At 49.9% G+C, this 20,311-nt stretch overlaps 1 protein-coding gene across 3 annotated transcripts in view; it reads right to left on the bottom strand.

Moving 5' to 3' along the window:
- NCOR1 (nuclear receptor corepressor 1) overlaps nt 1-20,311 on the bottom strand; it is a 116,387-nt gene that overhangs the window by 18,950 nt on the left and 77,126 nt on the right. For 2 of the 3 annotated variants that reach the window (XM_063295684.1, XM_063295667.1), the window contains 13 exons: nt 19,834-20,023; nt 15,612-15,785; nt 15,349-15,509; nt 12,225-12,339; nt 11,843-11,944; nt 10,615-10,712; nt 9,889-10,060; nt 9,586-9,726; nt 7,954-8,037; nt 6,335-6,588; nt 4,301-4,655; nt 3,080-3,304; nt 964-1,170 (listed from right to left, as the gene is read on the bottom strand). In XM_063295684.1, the coding sequence (XP_063151754.1) occupies nt 964-1,170; nt 3,080-3,304; nt 4,301-4,655; nt 6,335-6,588; nt 7,954-8,037; nt 9,586-9,726; nt 9,889-10,060; nt 10,615-10,712; nt 11,843-11,944; nt 12,225-12,339; nt 15,349-15,509; nt 15,612-15,785; nt 19,834-20,023 (2,278 nt within the window). The remainder of the gene's footprint in view (nt 1-963; nt 1,171-3,079; nt 3,305-4,300; nt 4,656-6,334; nt 6,589-7,953; nt 8,038-9,585; nt 9,727-9,888; nt 10,061-10,614; nt 10,713-11,842; nt 11,945-12,224; nt 12,340-15,348; nt 15,510-15,611; nt 15,786-19,833; nt 20,024-20,311) is intronic. The other variant, XM_063295676.1, reaches the window with a different exon arrangement.

Genomic DNA, 20,311 nt, shown 5'->3' on the forward strand with positions numbered 1-20,311 from the left:
AATCATTGGCAGATAATAGTTGGCAGGCATGGGGAGGCAGGGTTGAGGGGGCTGAGGGGGCAAGTGAACATGAGGAGTCTGTGTTGGACAATCCGGTGGACTTCTCCAGATTTAGTTATTTAATAAATGTATATTAAAGGCAAAACTGAAGTACTTTGGCCACATAATGAGAAGACAGGACACCCTGGAGAAGATGCTGATGCTGGGGAGAGTGGAGGGCAAAAGGAAGAGGGGCTGACCAGGGGCAAGGTGGGTGGATGATATTCTAGAGGTGACGGACTCGTCCCTGGGGGAGCTGGGGGTGGTGACGACCGGCAGGAAGCTCTGGCGTGGGCTGGTCCACGAAGTCACGAAAAGTCGGAAGCGACTGAGCGAATAAACAACAACAACAAAATATAGCCACCCATCTACCTAACAACATTCTGGGCGAGATACGGGACTAAAAACATAACCAAACTCTATAAATCCATATAAAAGAAAACAGGGTCGAGGCCCCTAAAAAACCATGTTTGCAGCGTCGCAACAAAAGCACGGCCGCACCAGAGCTCCATCAACACTCTGGCTCCAATGTCTGGGGGAAGGAGGACTAGGCCCTCACAGCCTTCTGGAAGACCCACAGTATTGGGGCTGATTGTATCTCGGGGGGAGGCTGTTCCACAAGACGGGCACCATGGCAGAGAAGGCACACTTCTCGGGGCCCACCAGGTGACGGTGCTTCGCCAAGGGAACCTGGAGCATGCCTCCTCTACCAGATCTTATGGGATGGGCAGAAACCACTGGGATAGGCGGTCCCGTAAATAACCCTTTGAGAGCACCCTCTGAGATGGTCCCTGTCCTGGGGGAAAAAAGGTCCCTGCTGACAACGGACATCTGAGACAGAATTCCAGCAAGGGCCTTAACGGCACAGCCCTAGCTGGACTGCACTGGCTTCTCGAAAGCTGATCCTGAGCCACGGAGACCTACCTCTGGCTCCTGCGTAGGGAAGAGCCAAGGTCTGCTCTCGCGGGGACAGCCCCCGGGCAATGTCAGGGCGCAGGTTGACTTGCATCTGCTGGGAGGTGATGTAGTCGTTGAGGATGGTCTGCCGCGTGTTCTCCATGGCGTAGAGCTGGTATTGGCTGGGGTAGCCAGGAGTGGGCGAGAGTTGCCGTTGGAACATGTAGGCAGTCGCTGGGAGAGGGGAGGAAGAAAGAGGTCTGAAGGTGGAAACGCCATCTCTCTCAGCCTCATCTACCATGCCGGATTGTCATCAAACAAAAATGGAACAAAAATTAGAGCAGTGCTTCTCGACCTTGGCCGCTTTAAGATGGGTGGACTTCCACTCCCAGAATTCCCCAGCCAGCTTTGGCGGCCAAGGTCGAGAAACACTGAATTAGAGGAACAGAAAATGAATCCCCTCTTGGATTTTCTATTTATTTATTGCATTTTATAATAATTGTAATGTGTCTGGTTTTATGAGAGTTTAACGTTTATGATCGTAGTTTGATCTTATGGTAAACTGCCCAGAGTCCCTCTTTTGGGGGAGATGAGCGGTAATTGAATTTGAATAATAAATAAATAAAATAAAATAAATAAATCTGCCTCTGCCTCCTCTTCTCCGTCTTAGTATCTTTTCCAGTTCTGCTCACAAGATTCTACCCTTACAGGGGCCAGGCGGGGAACCCCCTCTCCTCTCAGGACCTTGCCTTGCTGGGTTCTCACTTCAACAAAAGCAGAAAAAGGTTTTAATCCTTGCAAGCTGCCCGGAGTCACTGTGTGAGAGTTGGGCGGCCGTATAAACCTGCTTAGTAAATAAATGAATACATAAATGAAATAAAAAGGTGCTTGCAGAAAACTTTGCAGCCCCCTCTAGGGGAGGGGGAGCAAGGGAGAATCTGGACAGACCAAAGGAAGTTGTGGTTGTTCTTTTTACACAACGTGCAATTCAGCTTTGGAATTCGCTACCCCGAGATGCGGTGCTGGGCTGGCTTCAAAGAAGGGTTGGAGCAATTCATGGAAGTCCTGGGGATCCAGGGCTGTTAGTGGGGCTGCTGTGAAGACCCTCTGCTGGGAGACCGGTGGGCTTCCCGGTGCAGTTGGGGGGCCCCCGGGCGAAGAGGCTCTGGAGGAGACGGGCCAGGGGCCCCATCCAGCAGGGTATGGCTTATATTCTTATGGAAGCCAAGCAGAGCTGAAAGAAGATGCTTCGGTGGCCACCTGTGGCTGATGCAAGGACGAGAGGGCCAACACTGCTAAGATGCGCTACAGCTCTGTGGCTCGCACACCTGTCTCTGTCTAAATGGTCAAATCTTGTTAGAGTCTCATCTCAGTATCTTCGGGCAATCTCAGGATTTTAACTTTTCCACAAATAAACAAACAGAAGAGGGTAGTTTCTGGAAGCATCTGGCTGGCCAGGGTTAAATACAGGTAGCCCTTGTTTAGTGACTGCCTCATTTAGCAACCGTTTGCAGTTACGACGGTGGTGAAAAAGTAACTTTGTAACCAATCCTCACATAGATGGGTGGTGGCAAAATTTGAAAATTAAATGAAATTTGAAAATTAAATTAAATTTGAAAATTAAATTAAATTAATAAATTAAATTAAATTACAACCTTCACAAGTCTGTAAAGCAAAGGAAAGCTGTTGTAAGATCGTAAGCACAGGTGCGGTTTCACTTAGCAACCGCTTCACTTGATGACTGAGCTTCTGGTCCCAATTGTGGTCACTAAACAAGGACACCCTGTATGGTAGTCTACTCTCAAGGGTGCGATTCCACCCTCTTGGAATTTTTGGCAACTGGTTCTGCTGACGGGTGAAGGGCCAGCGGGGATCCTCCTTAGCAGAGAAACCAACGTGGGTCAAAACCGATGCGCTCTAAAGCACTATTCCTCAACTTTCTCTGGATGTGTTTGGCCTCCATTGCTCAGCATGGCCTTTGCCCATGCTGACTCAGATCTCTGAGGGTTGTAGAAACTCCCAGAAACCTAAAGGGGACATGGGTGGGTGAGGAAGGCTGCTGAAAGGCAGGGAGAAAAATTCCACCCCCCGAACATGCTCCGCAAAATGTTTTTGACTGTAGAAAAGCAAACACTGTACATACTGGGATCCAAAGCTCTGTGGAACTGCATGGCTGGGTCCAGGTGAGGAGAAAGATGGCTCCTGTAAACCTCTGGAGCAGCCCCTCGGTGGTGGGGGTCAAATGGGCTGTGAGTCACAACAGGATCCACCCCTGGGACCGGAGACTTGGCGGGGACGCTCTCTCTCTGCGTTGGCGTCAACGTGGATTTCCTCTCGTGATTCAGGGGCTTTCCTGAACAAAGGCTCCCTGCAAAGGAGACCCAGGTTCAGGTTAAGAGTGGGCTTAGAGTTGTGGGAACGCAAGCGGCTTCTACACCCTGCTCTTGCCGCTCCAAAACCAAGGTCGACCGTAACTGCCGAAAAATGTTGGCTTAGTTTCCTGCTGGTTTGAGGCAGAAGGTTTCTCCATACATCCTAAGAACTGGCCTCACAAAAAAAGAGAGACCCCTCTCCCAAAGTAATAGAGCAGAGTTGCTCAACCGGGGCAACTTGAAGATGTCTGGACTTCAGCTCCCAGAATTCCCCAGCCAGCCATGCCTGTGACACGTGGAGGCAGGTTCACACTTCACAGCCCGATAAACCAGCTGCTGTTGGGCTCACACAACGTGAACCGAAAGAAGGGCATTACATTTTTGTTTACTGCAGCGTTGGAGCCCTACTAGGAAGGCCAACCGGACAGGGCTCTTTTGCGGCAACGACTGAGAGATTTGGGTTCAAACCCCCTTCGGCCAGGAAGCTCAGGATGATGCTGAGATGAGTCACCATCTTCCGGAGCCTAACCTATCGCACAGCATGACCATAACAATGTAGCGGGAGAAGCACGTGCACCCGTTTTGAAATACCTAAGAAAATATGAATATGACTAGTTAAAGCAGTGTTTCTCAACCGGGGCAACTTGAAGATGGGTGGACTTCAACTCCCAGAATTCCCCAGCCAGCCATGTTGGCTGGGGAATTCTGGGAGTTGAAGTCCACCCATCTTCAAGTTGGGTGGACTTCGCCCAACTTGGGGTTTTGGCTGTAGAAAAACAAAAACTGTACTGTACATTCCCCAACTGGGGAATTCTGGGAGTTGACGTCCACCCATTCTCAAGTTGCCACGGCTGAGAAACACTGAGTTAAAGGCTGCCTTAGATTCACAGAGTCACAGCTGGTCAGTGGTCAATATTGACTGGTCAACTGATCCATTTCCCCCTTGTCCCGCTGATGGTAACAGGGGCAGTGAAGCCCCCACGGCAACGTACCTTCAGCTGCCCGGTTCATCATGGGAGAACTTCTGGACATGGTCTGGTAGCTCACAGGCGTCCTCCTCGCGTTGGCGTCCTCGTAGATCCCGGGACTCACTTGGGACTTTGGAGCCTCGTGCAGCGTGGACCGCAGGACCGAGGGCCCCGAGCTGACCACTGAGGTGTGTCGAGAACGTATTTCCCCCGGCTTGGGGTCTTCGTGCTTCCCTCGCTCTGCCACCTTCACGTTCTCAGGCACCATCTCCATGGGCGGCATTCCCCGCGACAGCTTGCTTGGGCCGGTGATCAAGGACTTGACGTTGTGCTTGATGGCCGACTGGCAAGAGCTGCTTTCGTACTTGATGGGCGTGCCCTGGAGCGAGGAGGAGAACGTGGCAGGTGGCAGTGAAACCCCGCCCAGTCTTTGAGAGCAGGTGAAATAAGTTTCTGCATGCGGCCAGGCAGGTGCTAGGGGCCAGAGGGCCAGCCAGAGAGAGGGCATGCTACGGACCCCGTTGGTAAGGGAATTCCACCTGGCAGGATCCAGGAGGTGGGCCTTCTCTGCAGTGGTGCCCGCCCTCTGGAGCATCCTGACCCGGAGGTGAGGCAGGCCCCATCGCTCCTGGCCTTCCGGAGGAATCTGAAGACCCGGCTCTGCCACCTCACCTGGGTGGGAAGGGCAGTATTTCTTCCTGGGGGTAGCTGGCGCCATAGAGCCTTCCCTAATGAATGAGATCCTTCACCACTTGGATTTCTATCTATTTTATTCTCTATTTATATTGGTTGTTTTATTGTAATTTATGTTTTTAATTGTTCATTTTATTGTAAACCACCCAGAGTCCCCCTTTTGGGGGGAGATGGGCTGTGATAGAAATTTGAAAATAAATTAAAAAATAAGTAAAAATAAAATCAACCCAGGAGTCACCTTAAAAAGGGACCTGAGCTTCTGGGACAAAGTCTTCAAGAACTGGGTGTGAGCTGTTAAGCCTGCGGGGGCCGCTGTATAGCCTCCCACCTCTTTTCTAATTCTCCCAGGTTGTTCAGACAACATCTGGCACTTATACAGGCAGTCCTTGTTTAACAGCCATTCGTTTAGTAACGGTTCGGGCTTACAATGGTGCTGGAAAAAAAATGACTTATGACTGGTCCTCACACTTATGACCATCGCAGCATCCCCTTGGTCACATGATCACGATTTGGGTGCTTGGCAACCGGCTCACATTTATGACAGTTGCAGCATCCTGTGGTCATGCGATCGCCATTTTCCACCTCCCCAGTTGGCTTCTGGCACGCAAAATCAGTGGGGAACTGCATGATTTGCTTAACAACCGCGTGGTTCACTTAATGCCTGCAGTGATTCACTTAATGACTGCCGCAAAAAAAGGTAAAATTGGGTCAGATTCGCTTAATGACCGCTTCGCTTAGCAACTGAAATTCCAGTCCCAAATGTGGTCATTAAGCGTGGAGTAGCTGTATTTTGTTTACACAGGCTTCAAGGCATGGAAAGAAAACACGTTCTTTTTTAGAAGACAACAGCTGTCTGTTTCTTTCTGCTTTGGTCAGACCCCCACTTTGGGCGCAGTGTCCAATTCTGGGCAGCACAGTTTAAGGAGGATTCAGAGAAGACCAGCAAGGGAAACCAGGGACCTAGCAACAAAGTCCTAGGAGAAGAGGTGAAAGAGCTGGAGATGGTCCCTCTTGAAAAAAGAAGTTGGAAGTGGGGGATGAGGTGTCCCTCTGCAAATCCTGGAAGGGAAGTTTTTTCTTTTTTTCGAGTACAGGAATAATGGATTTAAGAAAGAGGTTAGAAAAACATTAGAAATGTTAGGAAAAGACTTCCTAAAAGAACAGCCGGACAACGGAACCAACGGCCCAGAGAGGAGACGGGCATCTCCTGTTGGGTGTGTTAGAGAACGGACAGCCGCCGGTCTGCGATGCTTTACTTGGGGGGTTTGCCCTGAGTAGGGGTGAGGCCCTGTGACCTCAACACCCTCTTCCAGCTCTAAAATTCTAGGCTTTGACCTTTCCCCAAAGGCGCCAATGTTTGCTCACCTGAGAGATGGAGCCCTCGATGATGGGCCGGACATTAGGGACCATTTCAGGGGTCTTCTGGCTTTCTTGGTTCAACAGGTCCTGCCGGGGGATTTCATGGATGGAGCGCCCCATCTCCTTGATAGTGGTGACCCCATCGTAGGGCTTGCCCTTGGTGATGGCCCCCTCAAAAGTCCGCATGGGAGGAGACTCCCTCTTGATCTTCGGATACTTGAGTCCTATTTCGTAGTTCTCGGCCGTAGCCCGTGGGGTGCCTTGGTGGGAAGTAGAGAATCAGAGGATTAATGGAGCTCTCGCAACTGGCCGGACACGTGTCAAGGACTCCACACAGGTCACTTGTTCAGTCTGGCCTGCTTTCTTTCATTTTGGTTTCATGGAAACGGTAAGGACAGCCACTCTGGCCTACATTTCAGCTCTGGGGACGGGAGGTCCATACTGGTGCACACTGGAGCACTTCTTCCGGTACAAATAGCTGAAGACAGACCCCAGTCCGGATTGGAATTAAAGCAGACAGACAGAGGTCAGTAATGTCTGAAACTCCACACTACAGGTAGTCCTCGACTTATGACCACAATTGGGACCAGAACTTCTGTCGCTAAGCAAGGCGCTTAAGTGAGTCATGCCCGATTTTACAACCTTTTTTGCTGCGGCCATTAAGTGAATCACTGTGGCTGTTAAGTGAATCACGTGGCTGTTAAGTGAATGCAGCTTAACCCATTGACTTTGCTTGTCAGAAGCCAGCTGGGGAGGTCGCAAATGGCAATCATTTGACCCTGGGACACTGCAACCGTCATAAATATATGTCAGTTGCCAAGCGCCTGAATTCTGCTCACATGACCGTAGGGGTACTGTGATGGTCGTAAGTGTGAGGACTGGTCATCACCTTTTTCGGTGCCGTTGTAACTTTGGTCACTAAATGAATGGCTGTAAGTCGAGGACTATCTGTAGTAGGACTTAATTTTAAGAAAAGTGAGCAACCTCATGAGAACCCACATCTCACAATATTTTAATAAGATGGCTAACACCTCAGATTTTGAAACTGTTTTTTATTTTTGGCCTGCGTCAGCTGACAGATTGCACAACGTTCCCCAAAGGTTGGAGACTCTCGGGGTAAAGAAGTCAAACCCCTCAGACCTCATCTGTTGGATCTAAAATTAAGTTAGGTCTCCTGTGCTTATCATTCTTTTTTTTTATCTTTTAAAGTGAAAAGCAAGTAACAGGTTTAAGAAGAGAGGCAGGCCGCCGTAGCAGCCGACATTTTTATTCACGGGAAGCAAACCCACCATGCCACAGCCCTCGCCCTCCACGCACTGGTTTTCGTTTATGTAGCTGTAAAAAAGACAAGCTGTTTGGTTCGTAATGTTCAGCAGGAGCTCTGGCAAAAGAACTTGCTGTTCCCTTGCTATTTCGGGCGAAGATTTTTTTTTAAAGAGGGAATACAAATGGGACAATTTTAGAAATTGCTCTTTTCCAGCATAATTTTGGTTATTGCAAACTCACCATTTAAGATGACAAGTCTCCCAAAGGACTCTGTGGGCATTTCCTGGTACACAGTTAGGAGAGAAGAGGGGGAAAAAATAACGGTGCGTGTGTGTGTGTGGAATTGATCTTTTCCCTACCTTGCATTATTGAGCCCGACAGCACGGTCCTCTCCTTCATATCGGAGTGGGGACTGCCCTGCGGCACAGCCCGGCAGATTAACCCTAAAGGACAGAAGGGAAGCTCCTGAAGACAGAGCTCTCTGTGTTTCAATTGCACCTATGATACTTTTTGCATTTTAACAAGTCTCCAGGGAAGAAAACACAGTACAGGCAGTCCTCAACTTATGACCATTCGTCTAGTGATTGTTCGAAGTCACAACAGCACTGAAAAAAGGGACTTACAACCGGTCCTCGCACTTACGACCATCGCAACATCCCTGCGGTCATGTGATCAAAATTCAGGCACTTGGCGACTGGCTCGCACTTACGACAGTCGCAGGGTCCCAGGGTCACGTGATTGCCATTTGCAACCTTCCCAGCTGGCTTCCGACAAGCAAAGTCAATGGGGGAAGCCGGATTCGCTTAAGGCCTGCATGGTTCGCTTAACAACCATGGTAAAAAAGGTCATAAAACTGGGCACGACTTGCTTAACAACCACCTCACTTAGTGACGGAAGTGTGGGTCCCAATTGTGGTCATAAGTCGAGGGCTACCTGTACATCTACACCTATCCTGCGAAGAGCCTTTGAAAGCTCGCTTCATCTTGAACCATCAGTAAACTTTCAGCCACAAAGGCTGGCCAGCCAAGATATTTCCCCAGAGCAGCCACTAACCTTGGGGGTGTGACTGGATTCTGGGATGCCCTGCAAGGCACAGGTCAAACAGGAATGCGGGAAACTTCCATGGACGGAGCCTAGATCAGCCCAGCTGGCATTGGCTTGGCCACCCCAGGAGGAGGCAACCTTGGCGTCTCCCAGATGGGTTGGACTTGGACTCTCTCTGCCTCCAGAGCCAGATCGACAAGGGATTGTGGGATTTGTAGTTTAAAATACCAGGAAGGCAACGTATGGACTACTTTTGGTCAACCCTGACTGCCACCATCGTTCCAGGGTCTGAGGCAGTGAGGGTTTTCCCCCTAACAGGAGATACCAAGACCACAGGCCAGACTTCTTGCACTCACGTAGGTAGTTTTCCAGTCCATATTTCTCTGCATAATCTAAGGGCTCCCTAGAATTTACTTATGATGGCCACGGAAGATGGGTTTTCAGCCATTTCTGAAAGTACAATACTTTCCAGAACACAATTTGGAATTCGGCACTTTAGAAGACCAGTCGAATAGGACATCTCTCTCTCACACACGTTAACTATTCAGAATGACAAAGGTTCTCTCAAAGATCCCCCAACCTGGTGTCTTCAGATGCGCTGGATTTCAAGTCCTGTCCTTCCAGCTAGCCTGGCTGATGGTCCTCCTAAGACCAAACTTTTGCACCTCTAAACTGTTACATACTCTTTCAGACAGCCACTGAAGAACTGTCTCCTGAAAAGCTGACATTCATCCCCTAAAGGCAACGGGTGGAAACTTTTTTTGGCAATACTGTAGGGTTCCCAACCCATCACAAAAAATCAGCCCGAATCTCATGATATTCCAGTCCTTTTTTTTTTTTAAGCTGCCTTTTTAGTTTGGGCTTTCTGGGAACACTATCTGGGGGGCTGTGTCCCCAACTCCCTGCCTGAAGAGACAAAAGAACAGAAACCCGCCAGCCGTGCTTACCTTCCAAGGGTGCCGAGACAGGAGATTCTCTCATTGACATTCCCTGCTTGATATTTCCTTCCATGGCTTCGTAGGTCCTCTTCAGGCCCATGTCGTGGGCGGTCCTGGGGCTCCGGGTTCCCTCCCGGACATTCTTAATGGCTGTTGAGAGACAGCAAGAGCGCCCGATGGAAAGAGCTTGCTTCGATTTGCCTCGGCAGGACGGCCCGGTGAAAATGGAGATAATCTTCCTTGCCCGGATTTGGGGGTTGATCTCACCCAAGTAGCCCGTGGGGGGGTTGAGCCTCCAAGCTCAGGACTCACCGTCGTAGGTGATGATGTGCCCGCTCTTGCCCTCGTAAATGACGTGGCCTTTGGCGGCTCCGGACTCCTCCCGGCCTTTCTCCGGGCTGCTGTCCTCGGTGGCCAGCCGGGTGATCGTTCCCTTTAGCAATACGTCAGCTGCAATCCCAGGCTGCGGCAGGGCCGGTGTTCCCTGCGGCGGAAACATGTTTTATGAAGCCTCCTTTAAAGGACTAATTGGGGGGGTGGGCATCGGTCCCTGAGGAAGTGCACTGAATCGGAGAGTAGGGTCTCAAGGGGATTCGTGCCACTTGCGTGATGACATCATAACACAAATGACATAAGATACAGTGGAAATCTGGCCCTCTGTGTGCAAATTCTGTGGCTTCCAAGGCTGGTAAAATGAAGTTGCCCTGTACAGGCAGTCCTCGCTTAACAACCGTTCATTTAGCAACTGTCCGGAGTTACAACAGCGCTGAAAAAGACTTATGACCGTTACTGAACTTATGACCGTCACAGTGTCCCCGTGGTCGCGATTTGGGCGCTTGGTAACCATCACACATTTATGATGGTCGCAGCATCCTGCGGTCACATGATCAAATCACAAATCAGCATGAGAAAGATGGAGCAGAATCCCTTCCTCTTTCTGCTGATAAACAGACACGTGCTCCAGAGAGCACAATCCAGGAAATCACCAAAGATGCTGAGCATCGGCATCAGAGCCCAGATGACACCAGGTGAGAATACCTGAGTGATGGAGCCTCGCAAGGCTGGCATCGCTTCCATGGAAACTTTGCTGGCGGGAGTCCCTCGGGTGATGCTCCCTTCCTGGATGGTGGCCGTACCTGGTGGGAAGCAGGAGAGAGAACGATGGTGACAAGGTACCTGCTGATGCAATGCAACCAGGTATGATTACACAGAAGCCAAGCACCGCCCCATTTCAGATCCTTCCTCTTTCTGAGGGACACAGCCTGCACAAAGAAAATGGTGCAGAGTGGACAGAGACGAAGAGATGCCCAGGAACTTACAGGAGGTGGAAGGACCCTGGGCATAATGACCGTTTTTAAAATGACAGCATAGGAAAACAGAACAAGGTTCACGTGTTTTCACATAGGCAAGGAGACACCATCGGAATTAATTTTAAAAATCATTAGCAAATCATCAGATAAATTTAAACTTAAGCCCGGGCAAAGCTGCCTTCCTGTCTCAGCTAACCTCAATACTGGGCTACTGTAATGTGCTCTAGGTCGGATGCCGAGATACCTAATCCAGAAAAGTCCACAAGTACAAAACTCAGCAAGCAGGATGGTCCCTGGGAGGACTTGGGAGACCATTGTCATTCCTGTTCTGCAGGAATCACACTGGCCCCCACTTTGTTTCTGGGCACAATATTAAGTACAGGCTATTATGATCTTAAAGCCTGACCTGGCTTGGGAGAGACGCTTTTTCTGTAACATCCTTTCCCAACCGGATGGCTGGACCTTAATTCCCAGAATTCTCAGCAGTGGCCATGCTGGCTGGAGAAGTTTGGCAGTCAACGTCCAGCCACCTTGCTCAGGAAGGTGAAAGCTGCTCTGTCGGATTTCTCCCCACCTTCCCCTGAGGCCATCTGAGTAAGTTGTCTTACAAGGTCATTTTACAAACCACTTAACGGTGGAGCCTTCCCTATAGCTGGCCGGAATCTCCCCACGGGATGGGATCTGCTTTGAACAGGGTTTTAATTGCTGAAGATTTTTGTTCAATTTTAATATACCCAGTTTTAATCTGGCTTTACAGTACTACTGTAACCTGCCAAGGGATACTGGGCAGTCCATGGTGATAAAATTATTTGAAATTGGGTCCCCGAAGGAAGGCCAAGGCATGATTGAATTCTGTGGAGGCAGAGCTGAAAAACTGGGGAGCAGGATGTATTTAAAGACCAGCTAATACAGTCTCAAGGACGCAGATCTGCTTGTTTAATTCGAGCTTTGCTTACCTCGAACGACTCCCTCGTGCTGAGCTCTTACCAACAGGCCTTCGGGCTGCGAATTCTGGCTCCGGGGAGAAAACTCTTCTTGCTTGATGTAAGGCAGGGAAGCTTCAGACAAGGCAAGGAGGAATGTTTAGGGAACACACAGCCCACTCCAAACCACTGCATCTCACACAGCCTCAGAGCAGCCAAGCATACCCGTGTCGGGTCTCGGCTAAGGGTCCGTTTTCCAAAACCCTGGGAACACAGCCCTGCCTGGAAACCACCTCTGAACCATCACCCACGCCGAGCCTGGCCTTTGAAGGCCAAGGAGTGTACCGGCCCCTGCTTTCTGCACAGCTGCATAGCAGCAAAGGCGGTGCCCATCCTCACATCCTCAATTATTTACCTGACTTGGAATCCTGCTGCCTCGGCAGGCCCAGAGAAATGGAGCCTCCAGATGGCTTGGCTGGTTCCTGGCTGTAAGAACTCTGACCGTGGGACAGGTAAGTGCCCGGTGTTCCCTACAAGTGGGAGGAAAGGACATTTTGGGAGGCAGTATAATTAGGTGAGAGTACAAGCCGAAGCTGGGATGAATGAGCCTGCAACGCTGGTGGTGGGTCGACAGAGAAGCCCCACGGATGGGTGGCCTACGGGAAGGGCTGCAAGTGACGCCCTACAAGCACACGTGTGACGCTCTTCGTTTCCGTCAACATGCGTGTGGGCGGCTGGTTGCATGGGCTGGGAATTCTGCTGCTTGAAATCCAGCTTCTCCTGAAGACACTGATTTGGGTACAGGCCATATATATTAAGAGCAATCCGGATTCTCCAAACGCTGGCTCTTCTGCAGCCAGGATGGCATCTGCCACACACAGACAGCCCAGGGGAAGTCCAAGGTTTTCTGGAGGAAAAGCCTACTCAGAGGGGGGGAAGCTGTTTCCAAGAAGAGCCAAAGAGGAATACAGGTAGTCCCCGCTTAACGACCATTCGTTTAACGATGGCCCAAAGTTACAACAGCCTTGGAACAAGCACTTATGACAGGTGCAAACCACCCCTGTGGTCACATGATCGCAATTCGGGCACTTGGCAACCAGCTCGCATTTACTATCAGTTGCAGCATCCTGCAGTCGTGTGATCGTGATTTGTGACCATTTTTGCCAGTTTCCAGCAAAAAAGTGCATTGGGGAAGCAAGATTCACTTAACGACCACAGTGATTTGCTTAATGACCTGTGATTTGCTTGACAACTGTCATAAAAATGGTCATAAAATCAGGTCTGGTCACATGGTGACTCACTTAATGAGTGCACTGCTTAACAACCAATTTTCCGGTCCCTATTGTGGTTGTTAAGTGAGGACTACCTGTAAGCATATTCAGGAGCCACAGAGTGGTGAAAGCCATGAGCAAAACAGGAAAAGAGAAACAGAATCTGACCCAACTGCCACTGTGGTACTTTCCAGCTGCGTTTGCACAACCCACTAAATCAGGTTTAGAGAGAGACAACTGCTATGTTCTCCTATCAGGAAATGCCCAAAAAGTGAGCCACAGGGGAGGGCAACCAGCAGCCCCTGGCACCCTGAGACTCCATGGGCAAAATTCAGCTGTAAAATAGCCCAATTCAGGGTTACAATTTTCGTCACGAGTTTGACTAAATTAGCCCAAACCCCTGAAATTGCAATTTAGGGCCCAATTTCAGCCTATTGCATAGGGGGGGACGGGTGGTAAAGGGCTCACTGTCACTCATGCCCTCCCGTCTGGACCACTGCGATGCGCTCTACGTGGGGCTGCCCTTGAAGGGCATTCAGAAGCCTCACCTCGTGCAGAATGCGCAGCACAGGTAATGGCGCTGGTTATTCGGCGCATGTAACACCTCTACTCTATGAGCTGCACTGCATGTGTTTCCGGGCACAACTCAAGGTGCTGGTTGGCACCTCTGAAGCCCTTCGTGGCATGGGGCCGGGTTACTTGAGGGACCGCCTCTCCCCAGCTGTTTCTACCCATCCGATCCGGTCAGGCAGGATGGGAGCGCTCCGGGTCCCACTGGCTAAGGAATGCCAGTCAGTGGGGCCTAGAAGACTCGCCTTTCCTGCTGTAGCACCCGCCCTATGGAACATCCTCCCTCCGGAGATCAGGATGGCCCGACCCTGCCGGCTTGCCGTCAGTCCGTACAGACCTAGCTCTGCGCGGGAGACTGTTCTTATATAAGATTCCTGCTGCAAGGCTATTATAGGAGCAAAAACGGGATGACTCTGAAATACCCACAGTGGAGGAATGGCTGGCGAAGATGGCAAAATTAACTTGTTTGCTTAGAGAAAGATCAACTGCGACATTTATTAGTGACAGGAAACCCCTTATTTTCTTTTTTTTTTTGGCTGGAAAAAAATGAAAAAATGAACTTGTGATTTTTGGATTTGATGATTAGAAAGGGCAGATTATGGAAAGAAGGATATTATGATGTAACCTTAGAGAGAGAGGGTAAAATATAAATATCACTTATAACTGCTCCGCTGTAACTTTTTCTTTTGTTTGTCTTTCATTTCTACTTCTCTCTTTTTCTTTTTCCACTTACTTTTTACTTATCTTTCTTCTTCTTACTTTCAACTTAAAAGGTGTACTGCTTTTGTTCTGTTAAAAACCACTTTAATAAAAATTATATATATAAAAAAATCCTAGCTCTGTCCCTGGGCCTGAGGCCCCAAGTGTGTGCAGGGACCAGTTTCTTGACTATATTAGTGATGATGATGTATGATTTATTCTCAGGCGCTATGTATTTTAATTTTTGTATTATTGTAATAGTTTTTGTTTTATTTTTGATTTTGTTCGCCGCCCAGAGTCACTTGTTTTGATGGGGGCCACATAAATTGAATTAAGAGAGATAATGGAAGCAGGTCTTTTTTGGGGGGTAAAACCTTCCAAATCCCGCTAAACAGCCTAAAATTGGACCCCAAAATGTTAATCTGGGGATGTTGTACAGGCGTGTGGGAAGCTTTAAGCACAGGAACGAAAGCCGTCTGCTTTCTAGAAACCTCCTGTCCCCCGCAACAAAATCAGGTAAACACCCCAAAGGGATAACACATCATCAGAGGCCACCTCTGATTCTTCGGAAGGTGAGGTCAGGAAGCTGAGCGGTGGCCTTCAGCTTCCCAAATACTGCTGCCCAACCGTGGCATAAGCACTGGCCTAGGGCATCCCACAATGCGCTGACCCACAACTACCCACCCCATTTTAGCCAGACTTCACGTGTCGTGTGGACCTGGCCAATCTAGACAAGGAGCAAAACATGCAGAGTTGGAACCACCACAGACGGTGTCCCCTCACGGAGCTTGTAGGTTCTCCGTCTCTGGAAGCTTTTAAGAAGAGCCCTCTTGGGGATGGTTGAGTTGGTTGTCCTGTCCATGGCAAAGGGTTAGACTAGACCAGTGTTTCTCAACCTTGGCAACTTTAAGATGGGTGGACGTCAACTCTCAGAATTCCTTCCATCCTCCCTTGAGCGTCTGTCCTGGGGTAGACCTACTGACACCAATAAAACCTTACTTGTGAAATGGAGCCTCCCATGATGAAGGACGGTTTCTCTGAAGGCACCACCGTCTTGGAGGACGGAATCAGAGGCGGGGGCGGCCTCGTTGGCCGTGTCGGTGGGGGCCGGACCCCTTCAGGGAGATTCGCGATGACTTGATGGGGAGCTGGCTGGAGGACTTGGGAGAGGGGAAAGCAGACACAGAATAAGTCGTGAGTCCCCGGCCACTGCCGCTGCGACACAGAAGCAGGCAAGCGAAGTGGGTGGGTGCGAGCATTACCTGGCGGGACGCTGTAGCGGGTGGCGTTCATGTCCGGCTGTGGAGAAGCCTTGTTCATCTCCCGTGGAGAGAGGCGATAGGGGGAGCCTGACCTGGCCACTGCGTTTTGCATCTGGGCTTCCTGATCCATGGCACGCTTTACTTCAGCGTAAGGCATATAGGCAACTGTCTTTGCTGTGGAGAGGAATGGCACAGCGTTGGTTGAGCGAGGGGAAGCGCACGGAAAGAGAACCAGGGTGTTGGGATGTCAGCAGGTCACTGATGGACCAGAAGTTTGGGGTTATGTGACTGCACAACGCATCACTGCGGCATGAAATGAGGACAGCAGAGATTCACTATGCAGGACCCATCTCTTAACTCCTAACCGTGGTGAAATGTACGTGGAGCCTCCGTATTCAGAGACGATACACATTTGTGTAGCAGGAATACAGAAGATAAACTCTTTAAAAAAAATCAGAGAATTTTGCTGCAAAATTTGGGGAAGCATGGATTGGAAGACTACGTTTCCATTCATGTCTTGATCTGAAAGCACCAGGTAAGGGAAATTCGCATTATAACATGGATCGTAGCTTATTTCTCCATCTACCCTAGTGTTTTTCAAGCTTGGCAGCTTTAAGATGTGCAACGCTGGGGAATTCTGGGAGTTGAAGTCCGCACAGCTTAGAGTTGCCAAGGTGGAGGAACCCTGCCCTACAAGATCTACTTGCAAGGCCAACACAAATGTAACGTGCATTCTTTCTCTCTCGTTTTCCCTCTCCCGCACAGATACACACACACACACAGACACGCAAACAAGTACAACATACAAACATACAAGTACACTTATTAAATAGTTCCATGCTATTCTGCAGCTTCCATAACAAGGAAGACCAGGTTGAGCAGGAGTCTAAATATCCAGTGTCAGAAACGAGAAGTAAAATCAATTCTAAACCCACCAACAGCTACGGTCCCGTGTCGTTTTTGTAAAAGGAAGGAAGAGGCTGCCAACCCGCCCCTCAGCCAGCCCCCTCACTTCCCGCTCTGTTGCAAAAGGGGAGGGTGGGGGAGAATTAACCCACAAGCCCAAGCCCTTTCTGGGCCCTTCACTTTGGCCACGGGCCCAAGGACACCAGGCAGCCCGCGCCCACCTGCCAAGAGGGAAGCGGCAAAGGCTGACACAGGACTTGGGTGGGCGGGCACGCTGGCAGTAGTGGGGTCTGCTTAACGGGCATGGCTCCTTGAGTTAACAGGACGGGCAGGGGCCTGGTGGGATGGGGCAGGCTGTCTTCAGCAAAACCGAAGGGAGATAAAAGGCAGCTGCCGTTTCAAGAAGGTGGCCCTGTTCCTCCTCGTCAGCTGGGCCCTCAAGGATCAGGACTGGCAGCCACTGAAGATATTTAAATCGGCAGCCATCCCCACATCCAGTGGCAGAGAGTTCCGCAGTTTAACCATATTTTGTGTAAAAGGCTCCTTCCTTTTATTGCTTTCGACTCTTCCTGCCTTTTATTCCAATGAATGACCTTGGGCTGTGAGCACGCAAAAATCTCTCTATCAGATAGCTTGCAGCATGTACTCATTTCACAGGTTCTAGAGGTAGTCCTCGCTTAACAATCATTCGTTTAGTGACAGTTCGAACTTACGATGGTGCTGAAAAAGACAACTTGCAACCAGTCCTCACTCAACCAATATTTTTATCTATACTATTAATAATCTGTAATTTTCTAATGTGTTTTATATATTTATTGTTTTATTGAGGATTTTGTTGTAAACCACCCAGAGTCCCTCCAGTGGGAGGAGATGGGCAGTGACAAATTTGATAAAGAAATAAACCATCGCAGCGGCCACGTGATCGCAATTTGGGCGCTTGGCAACCAGTTGGCATTTACAGCCATCGCAGCATCCCACGGTCACGTGATCCCCATTTTCGACCGTCCCGGCCGGCTTCTGGCAAGCAAAATCAATGGGGAACCGCGTGATTTGCTTAATGACCACGTGTTTCACTTAATGCCCGCAGCGATTCACTTAACAACTGCCGCAAAAAAGGTTGTAAAATCGGGTCAGATTTGCTTAATGACCACTTTGCTTAGCAACTGAAATTCTGGTCCCAACTGTGGTTGTTCAGCAAGGACTACCTGTATCAAGTCTGTCACCTTCTCTACCTATCTCGCTACACTTGGCAGGGGGATTCCAAGGATAAAACAAGGGGGTGGGGGTGTTGCTGTACAGACAAGCCTAGTGGTTCGGGGCAGGGCAGTTCCAGCTAGAAGCGAAATACTCAGGCAGCATTTGATGAGAAGGTCTGATTCATACTGGTTTATACTACACTCGGATTTTGTTAGTGTTCACTTCTGCTGTCCTTAGTGGATAAGCACACGCCAAATAAAAATGCTGCACACCTCAATTCTCCAACACATTACACAGAAATGGTGGTTTCTCTGCTGTCTTCAGAGCATTACCACTTGCTTGCAAGTGTTAGATCAACCAAAACCGGCTTTCTCTTTAGGTGACGATCTGGGTTTAAGCCAACAGATTAGCGTGTTTACTTCAAAAGGAAGTGACCCTGAATTAAGGCGATCCCCCACAAAAGAACAGCAGAGAGAAAAGAAAAGGTACAAAGCAACAGAAATCCTTCGTAATGGCCAGCCCACTACGTTTCATAAACGCCTGTACTGCTGCTGCATTTAATGATAAGTGCACAGTAAACAAAGCTACTCCCACTAATAATAAAATTCTAATTTACAGGCAAAAATGTGCTAAATGGGCAAAGAGAAAGGAGGGTGCCCCAGACTTACGCTGGGCGAGGAGGACACCTCTGCAGCAGCTCAGATGCCCGGCTCCAAACATGGTTTACGTGCCATGCTGGCATGGAGCAAGCCCCTGCACCAGGTGGCCCCCTTGCCCAGTTCTCTTCCTATTTTTAGAACAGCTTCTCGCTGTTCTCCCTGCTTTTGGCCACTGCACAACACCTGCTGGGCTTCGCTGGCACGTGCCCTCGGCATCCACATTTTTCCACGCTGCACCGGGAGACTGAAACTTCTGGCACGCCGCTCGAGCGGCATCAAACAACTGGGGCGGCTGCAAATCACAGCTCACGCTGGGTCCCCATCTCGCCTCAGAGGTGTGGCCGGTGCCTGGCCCAAGACCCAGCCGTGGGAAGGAAGCCCGTGGCACAAACTGGCTGGACCGAATGTTCCTGAGATCCCCCCACCTCCACAAAATCTCTCCTGTCTGCCCTTTCCCTCCTTCGTGGGGAGGGACAGAGCGGACGCTTTACAGAACCTCGCCATCAAAGCCATCTTCCCAATCTCTCCCCCCATCCAGACATTCAAGGTCCTTCCCTGGTTCCCCAAACACACCTCCGTATCTTCTTGACACATAAGAAAAAGTCTGCATCTTCTTCCCTTAGGAAGGAACGTTCGGATCCCAAGTTGAGCATCCTTGGGTTTCTCTAAGTCAGTGTTTCTCAACCATGGCCACTTTAAGAAGTGTGGGGAATTCAGCCAGCATGGGGAATTCTGGGAGTTGAAGTCCACACTTCTTAAAGTGGCCAAGGTTGAGAAACACTGACTTAGGTCCTCTGCTTCAATGAAAACAACTACAGAACTTGATTCCTAGAGCTGGAAAGCCCCTCAGCTCTTTCAACTTCCTCCTGAAAGTCTGTCTCACTCAGCCTATCTCCTTGATCAAGCCCAACTGAACCAAGCATCATCAGAGATCCCCAGTTCAATGCCCAGCACTTTCAATTCAGGGAGGATTACACAACCCACCACCTCTAAGCAGATTTTCATTCACCTCCTCACACCTTTCAGAGAAGCCACAAAGCTAGTGTGCTGAGCCTCTGATGGGTGTAATGCACGTATTTTTCCAAATTCTCCATGCAAAATAATAATGGGGGGGGGGAGTTAAAAAATTCATGCGCCACTCCATCAGCATGATCACCATCTAGGCAGGTGTTTCTCAACCTTGGCCACTTTAATGTGTGTGGACTTCAACTCCCAGAGTTCCCCAGCCAGCCATGCTGGCTGGGGAATTCTGGGAGTTGAAGTCCACACACCTTAAAGTGGCCAAGGTTGAGAAACACTGCTTTAGGCTAAGGACATAGCTGTTTTTTTATAAGCATCCCACCCCTGAATTAATAATGGATCCCGCAGCAGGAGACGGGAGACTGTTCCTGCTCGGGGACGCAGCCAGGGTCAGCCTAAAGCAGCTCCCCACAATGCCATGCTGGAGTTCCGTCACCTACCATCCCACTCGACATTTGGGCTCTTGGAAGAACCGCAGGGGCTGGACGACCTGCGGAAATCCACCTCCACCTGCTCTTGCCGCTGCCGCTGCTGCTCCTCGAGCACGCTGGACTTGTGCATGGCCTTGATGTGCTGGTGGAGGAGCGTGTAGCCGCTGGTGGGGAAGCCCGGCATCATGGGCAGTCGTTCCTGGATTAGGGCAGGGTGCGAATGCAATCAGTAAACGCTTAAGGATTTATTTTCACATTTCTATCGCCACCCATCTCTCCCAAAAAGGCCCTAACCCTAAGTATAAATAAATTAGTAAGATGCAAGGTGAAACAGTCCTGCCAACACAGCTGGGGTGGTGCGGAGAAGAGTGGGGACACCCCCAGCCTTGCCTGCCCCAGCGCCCTTCCCAGGTGCCAGCGTTACAAATCCCCATCTTCCCCAGCCACTGGGCAGAACCAGTGGGGAGAAGGCGCTCCCCACCACATC

This window comes from Candoia aspera, chromosome 1 (assembly GCF_035149785.1).
Source record: "Candoia aspera isolate rCanAsp1 chromosome 1, rCanAsp1.hap2, whole genome shotgun sequence".
Taxonomy (NCBI): domain Eukaryota; kingdom Metazoa; phylum Chordata; class Lepidosauria; order Squamata; family Boidae; genus Candoia; species Candoia aspera.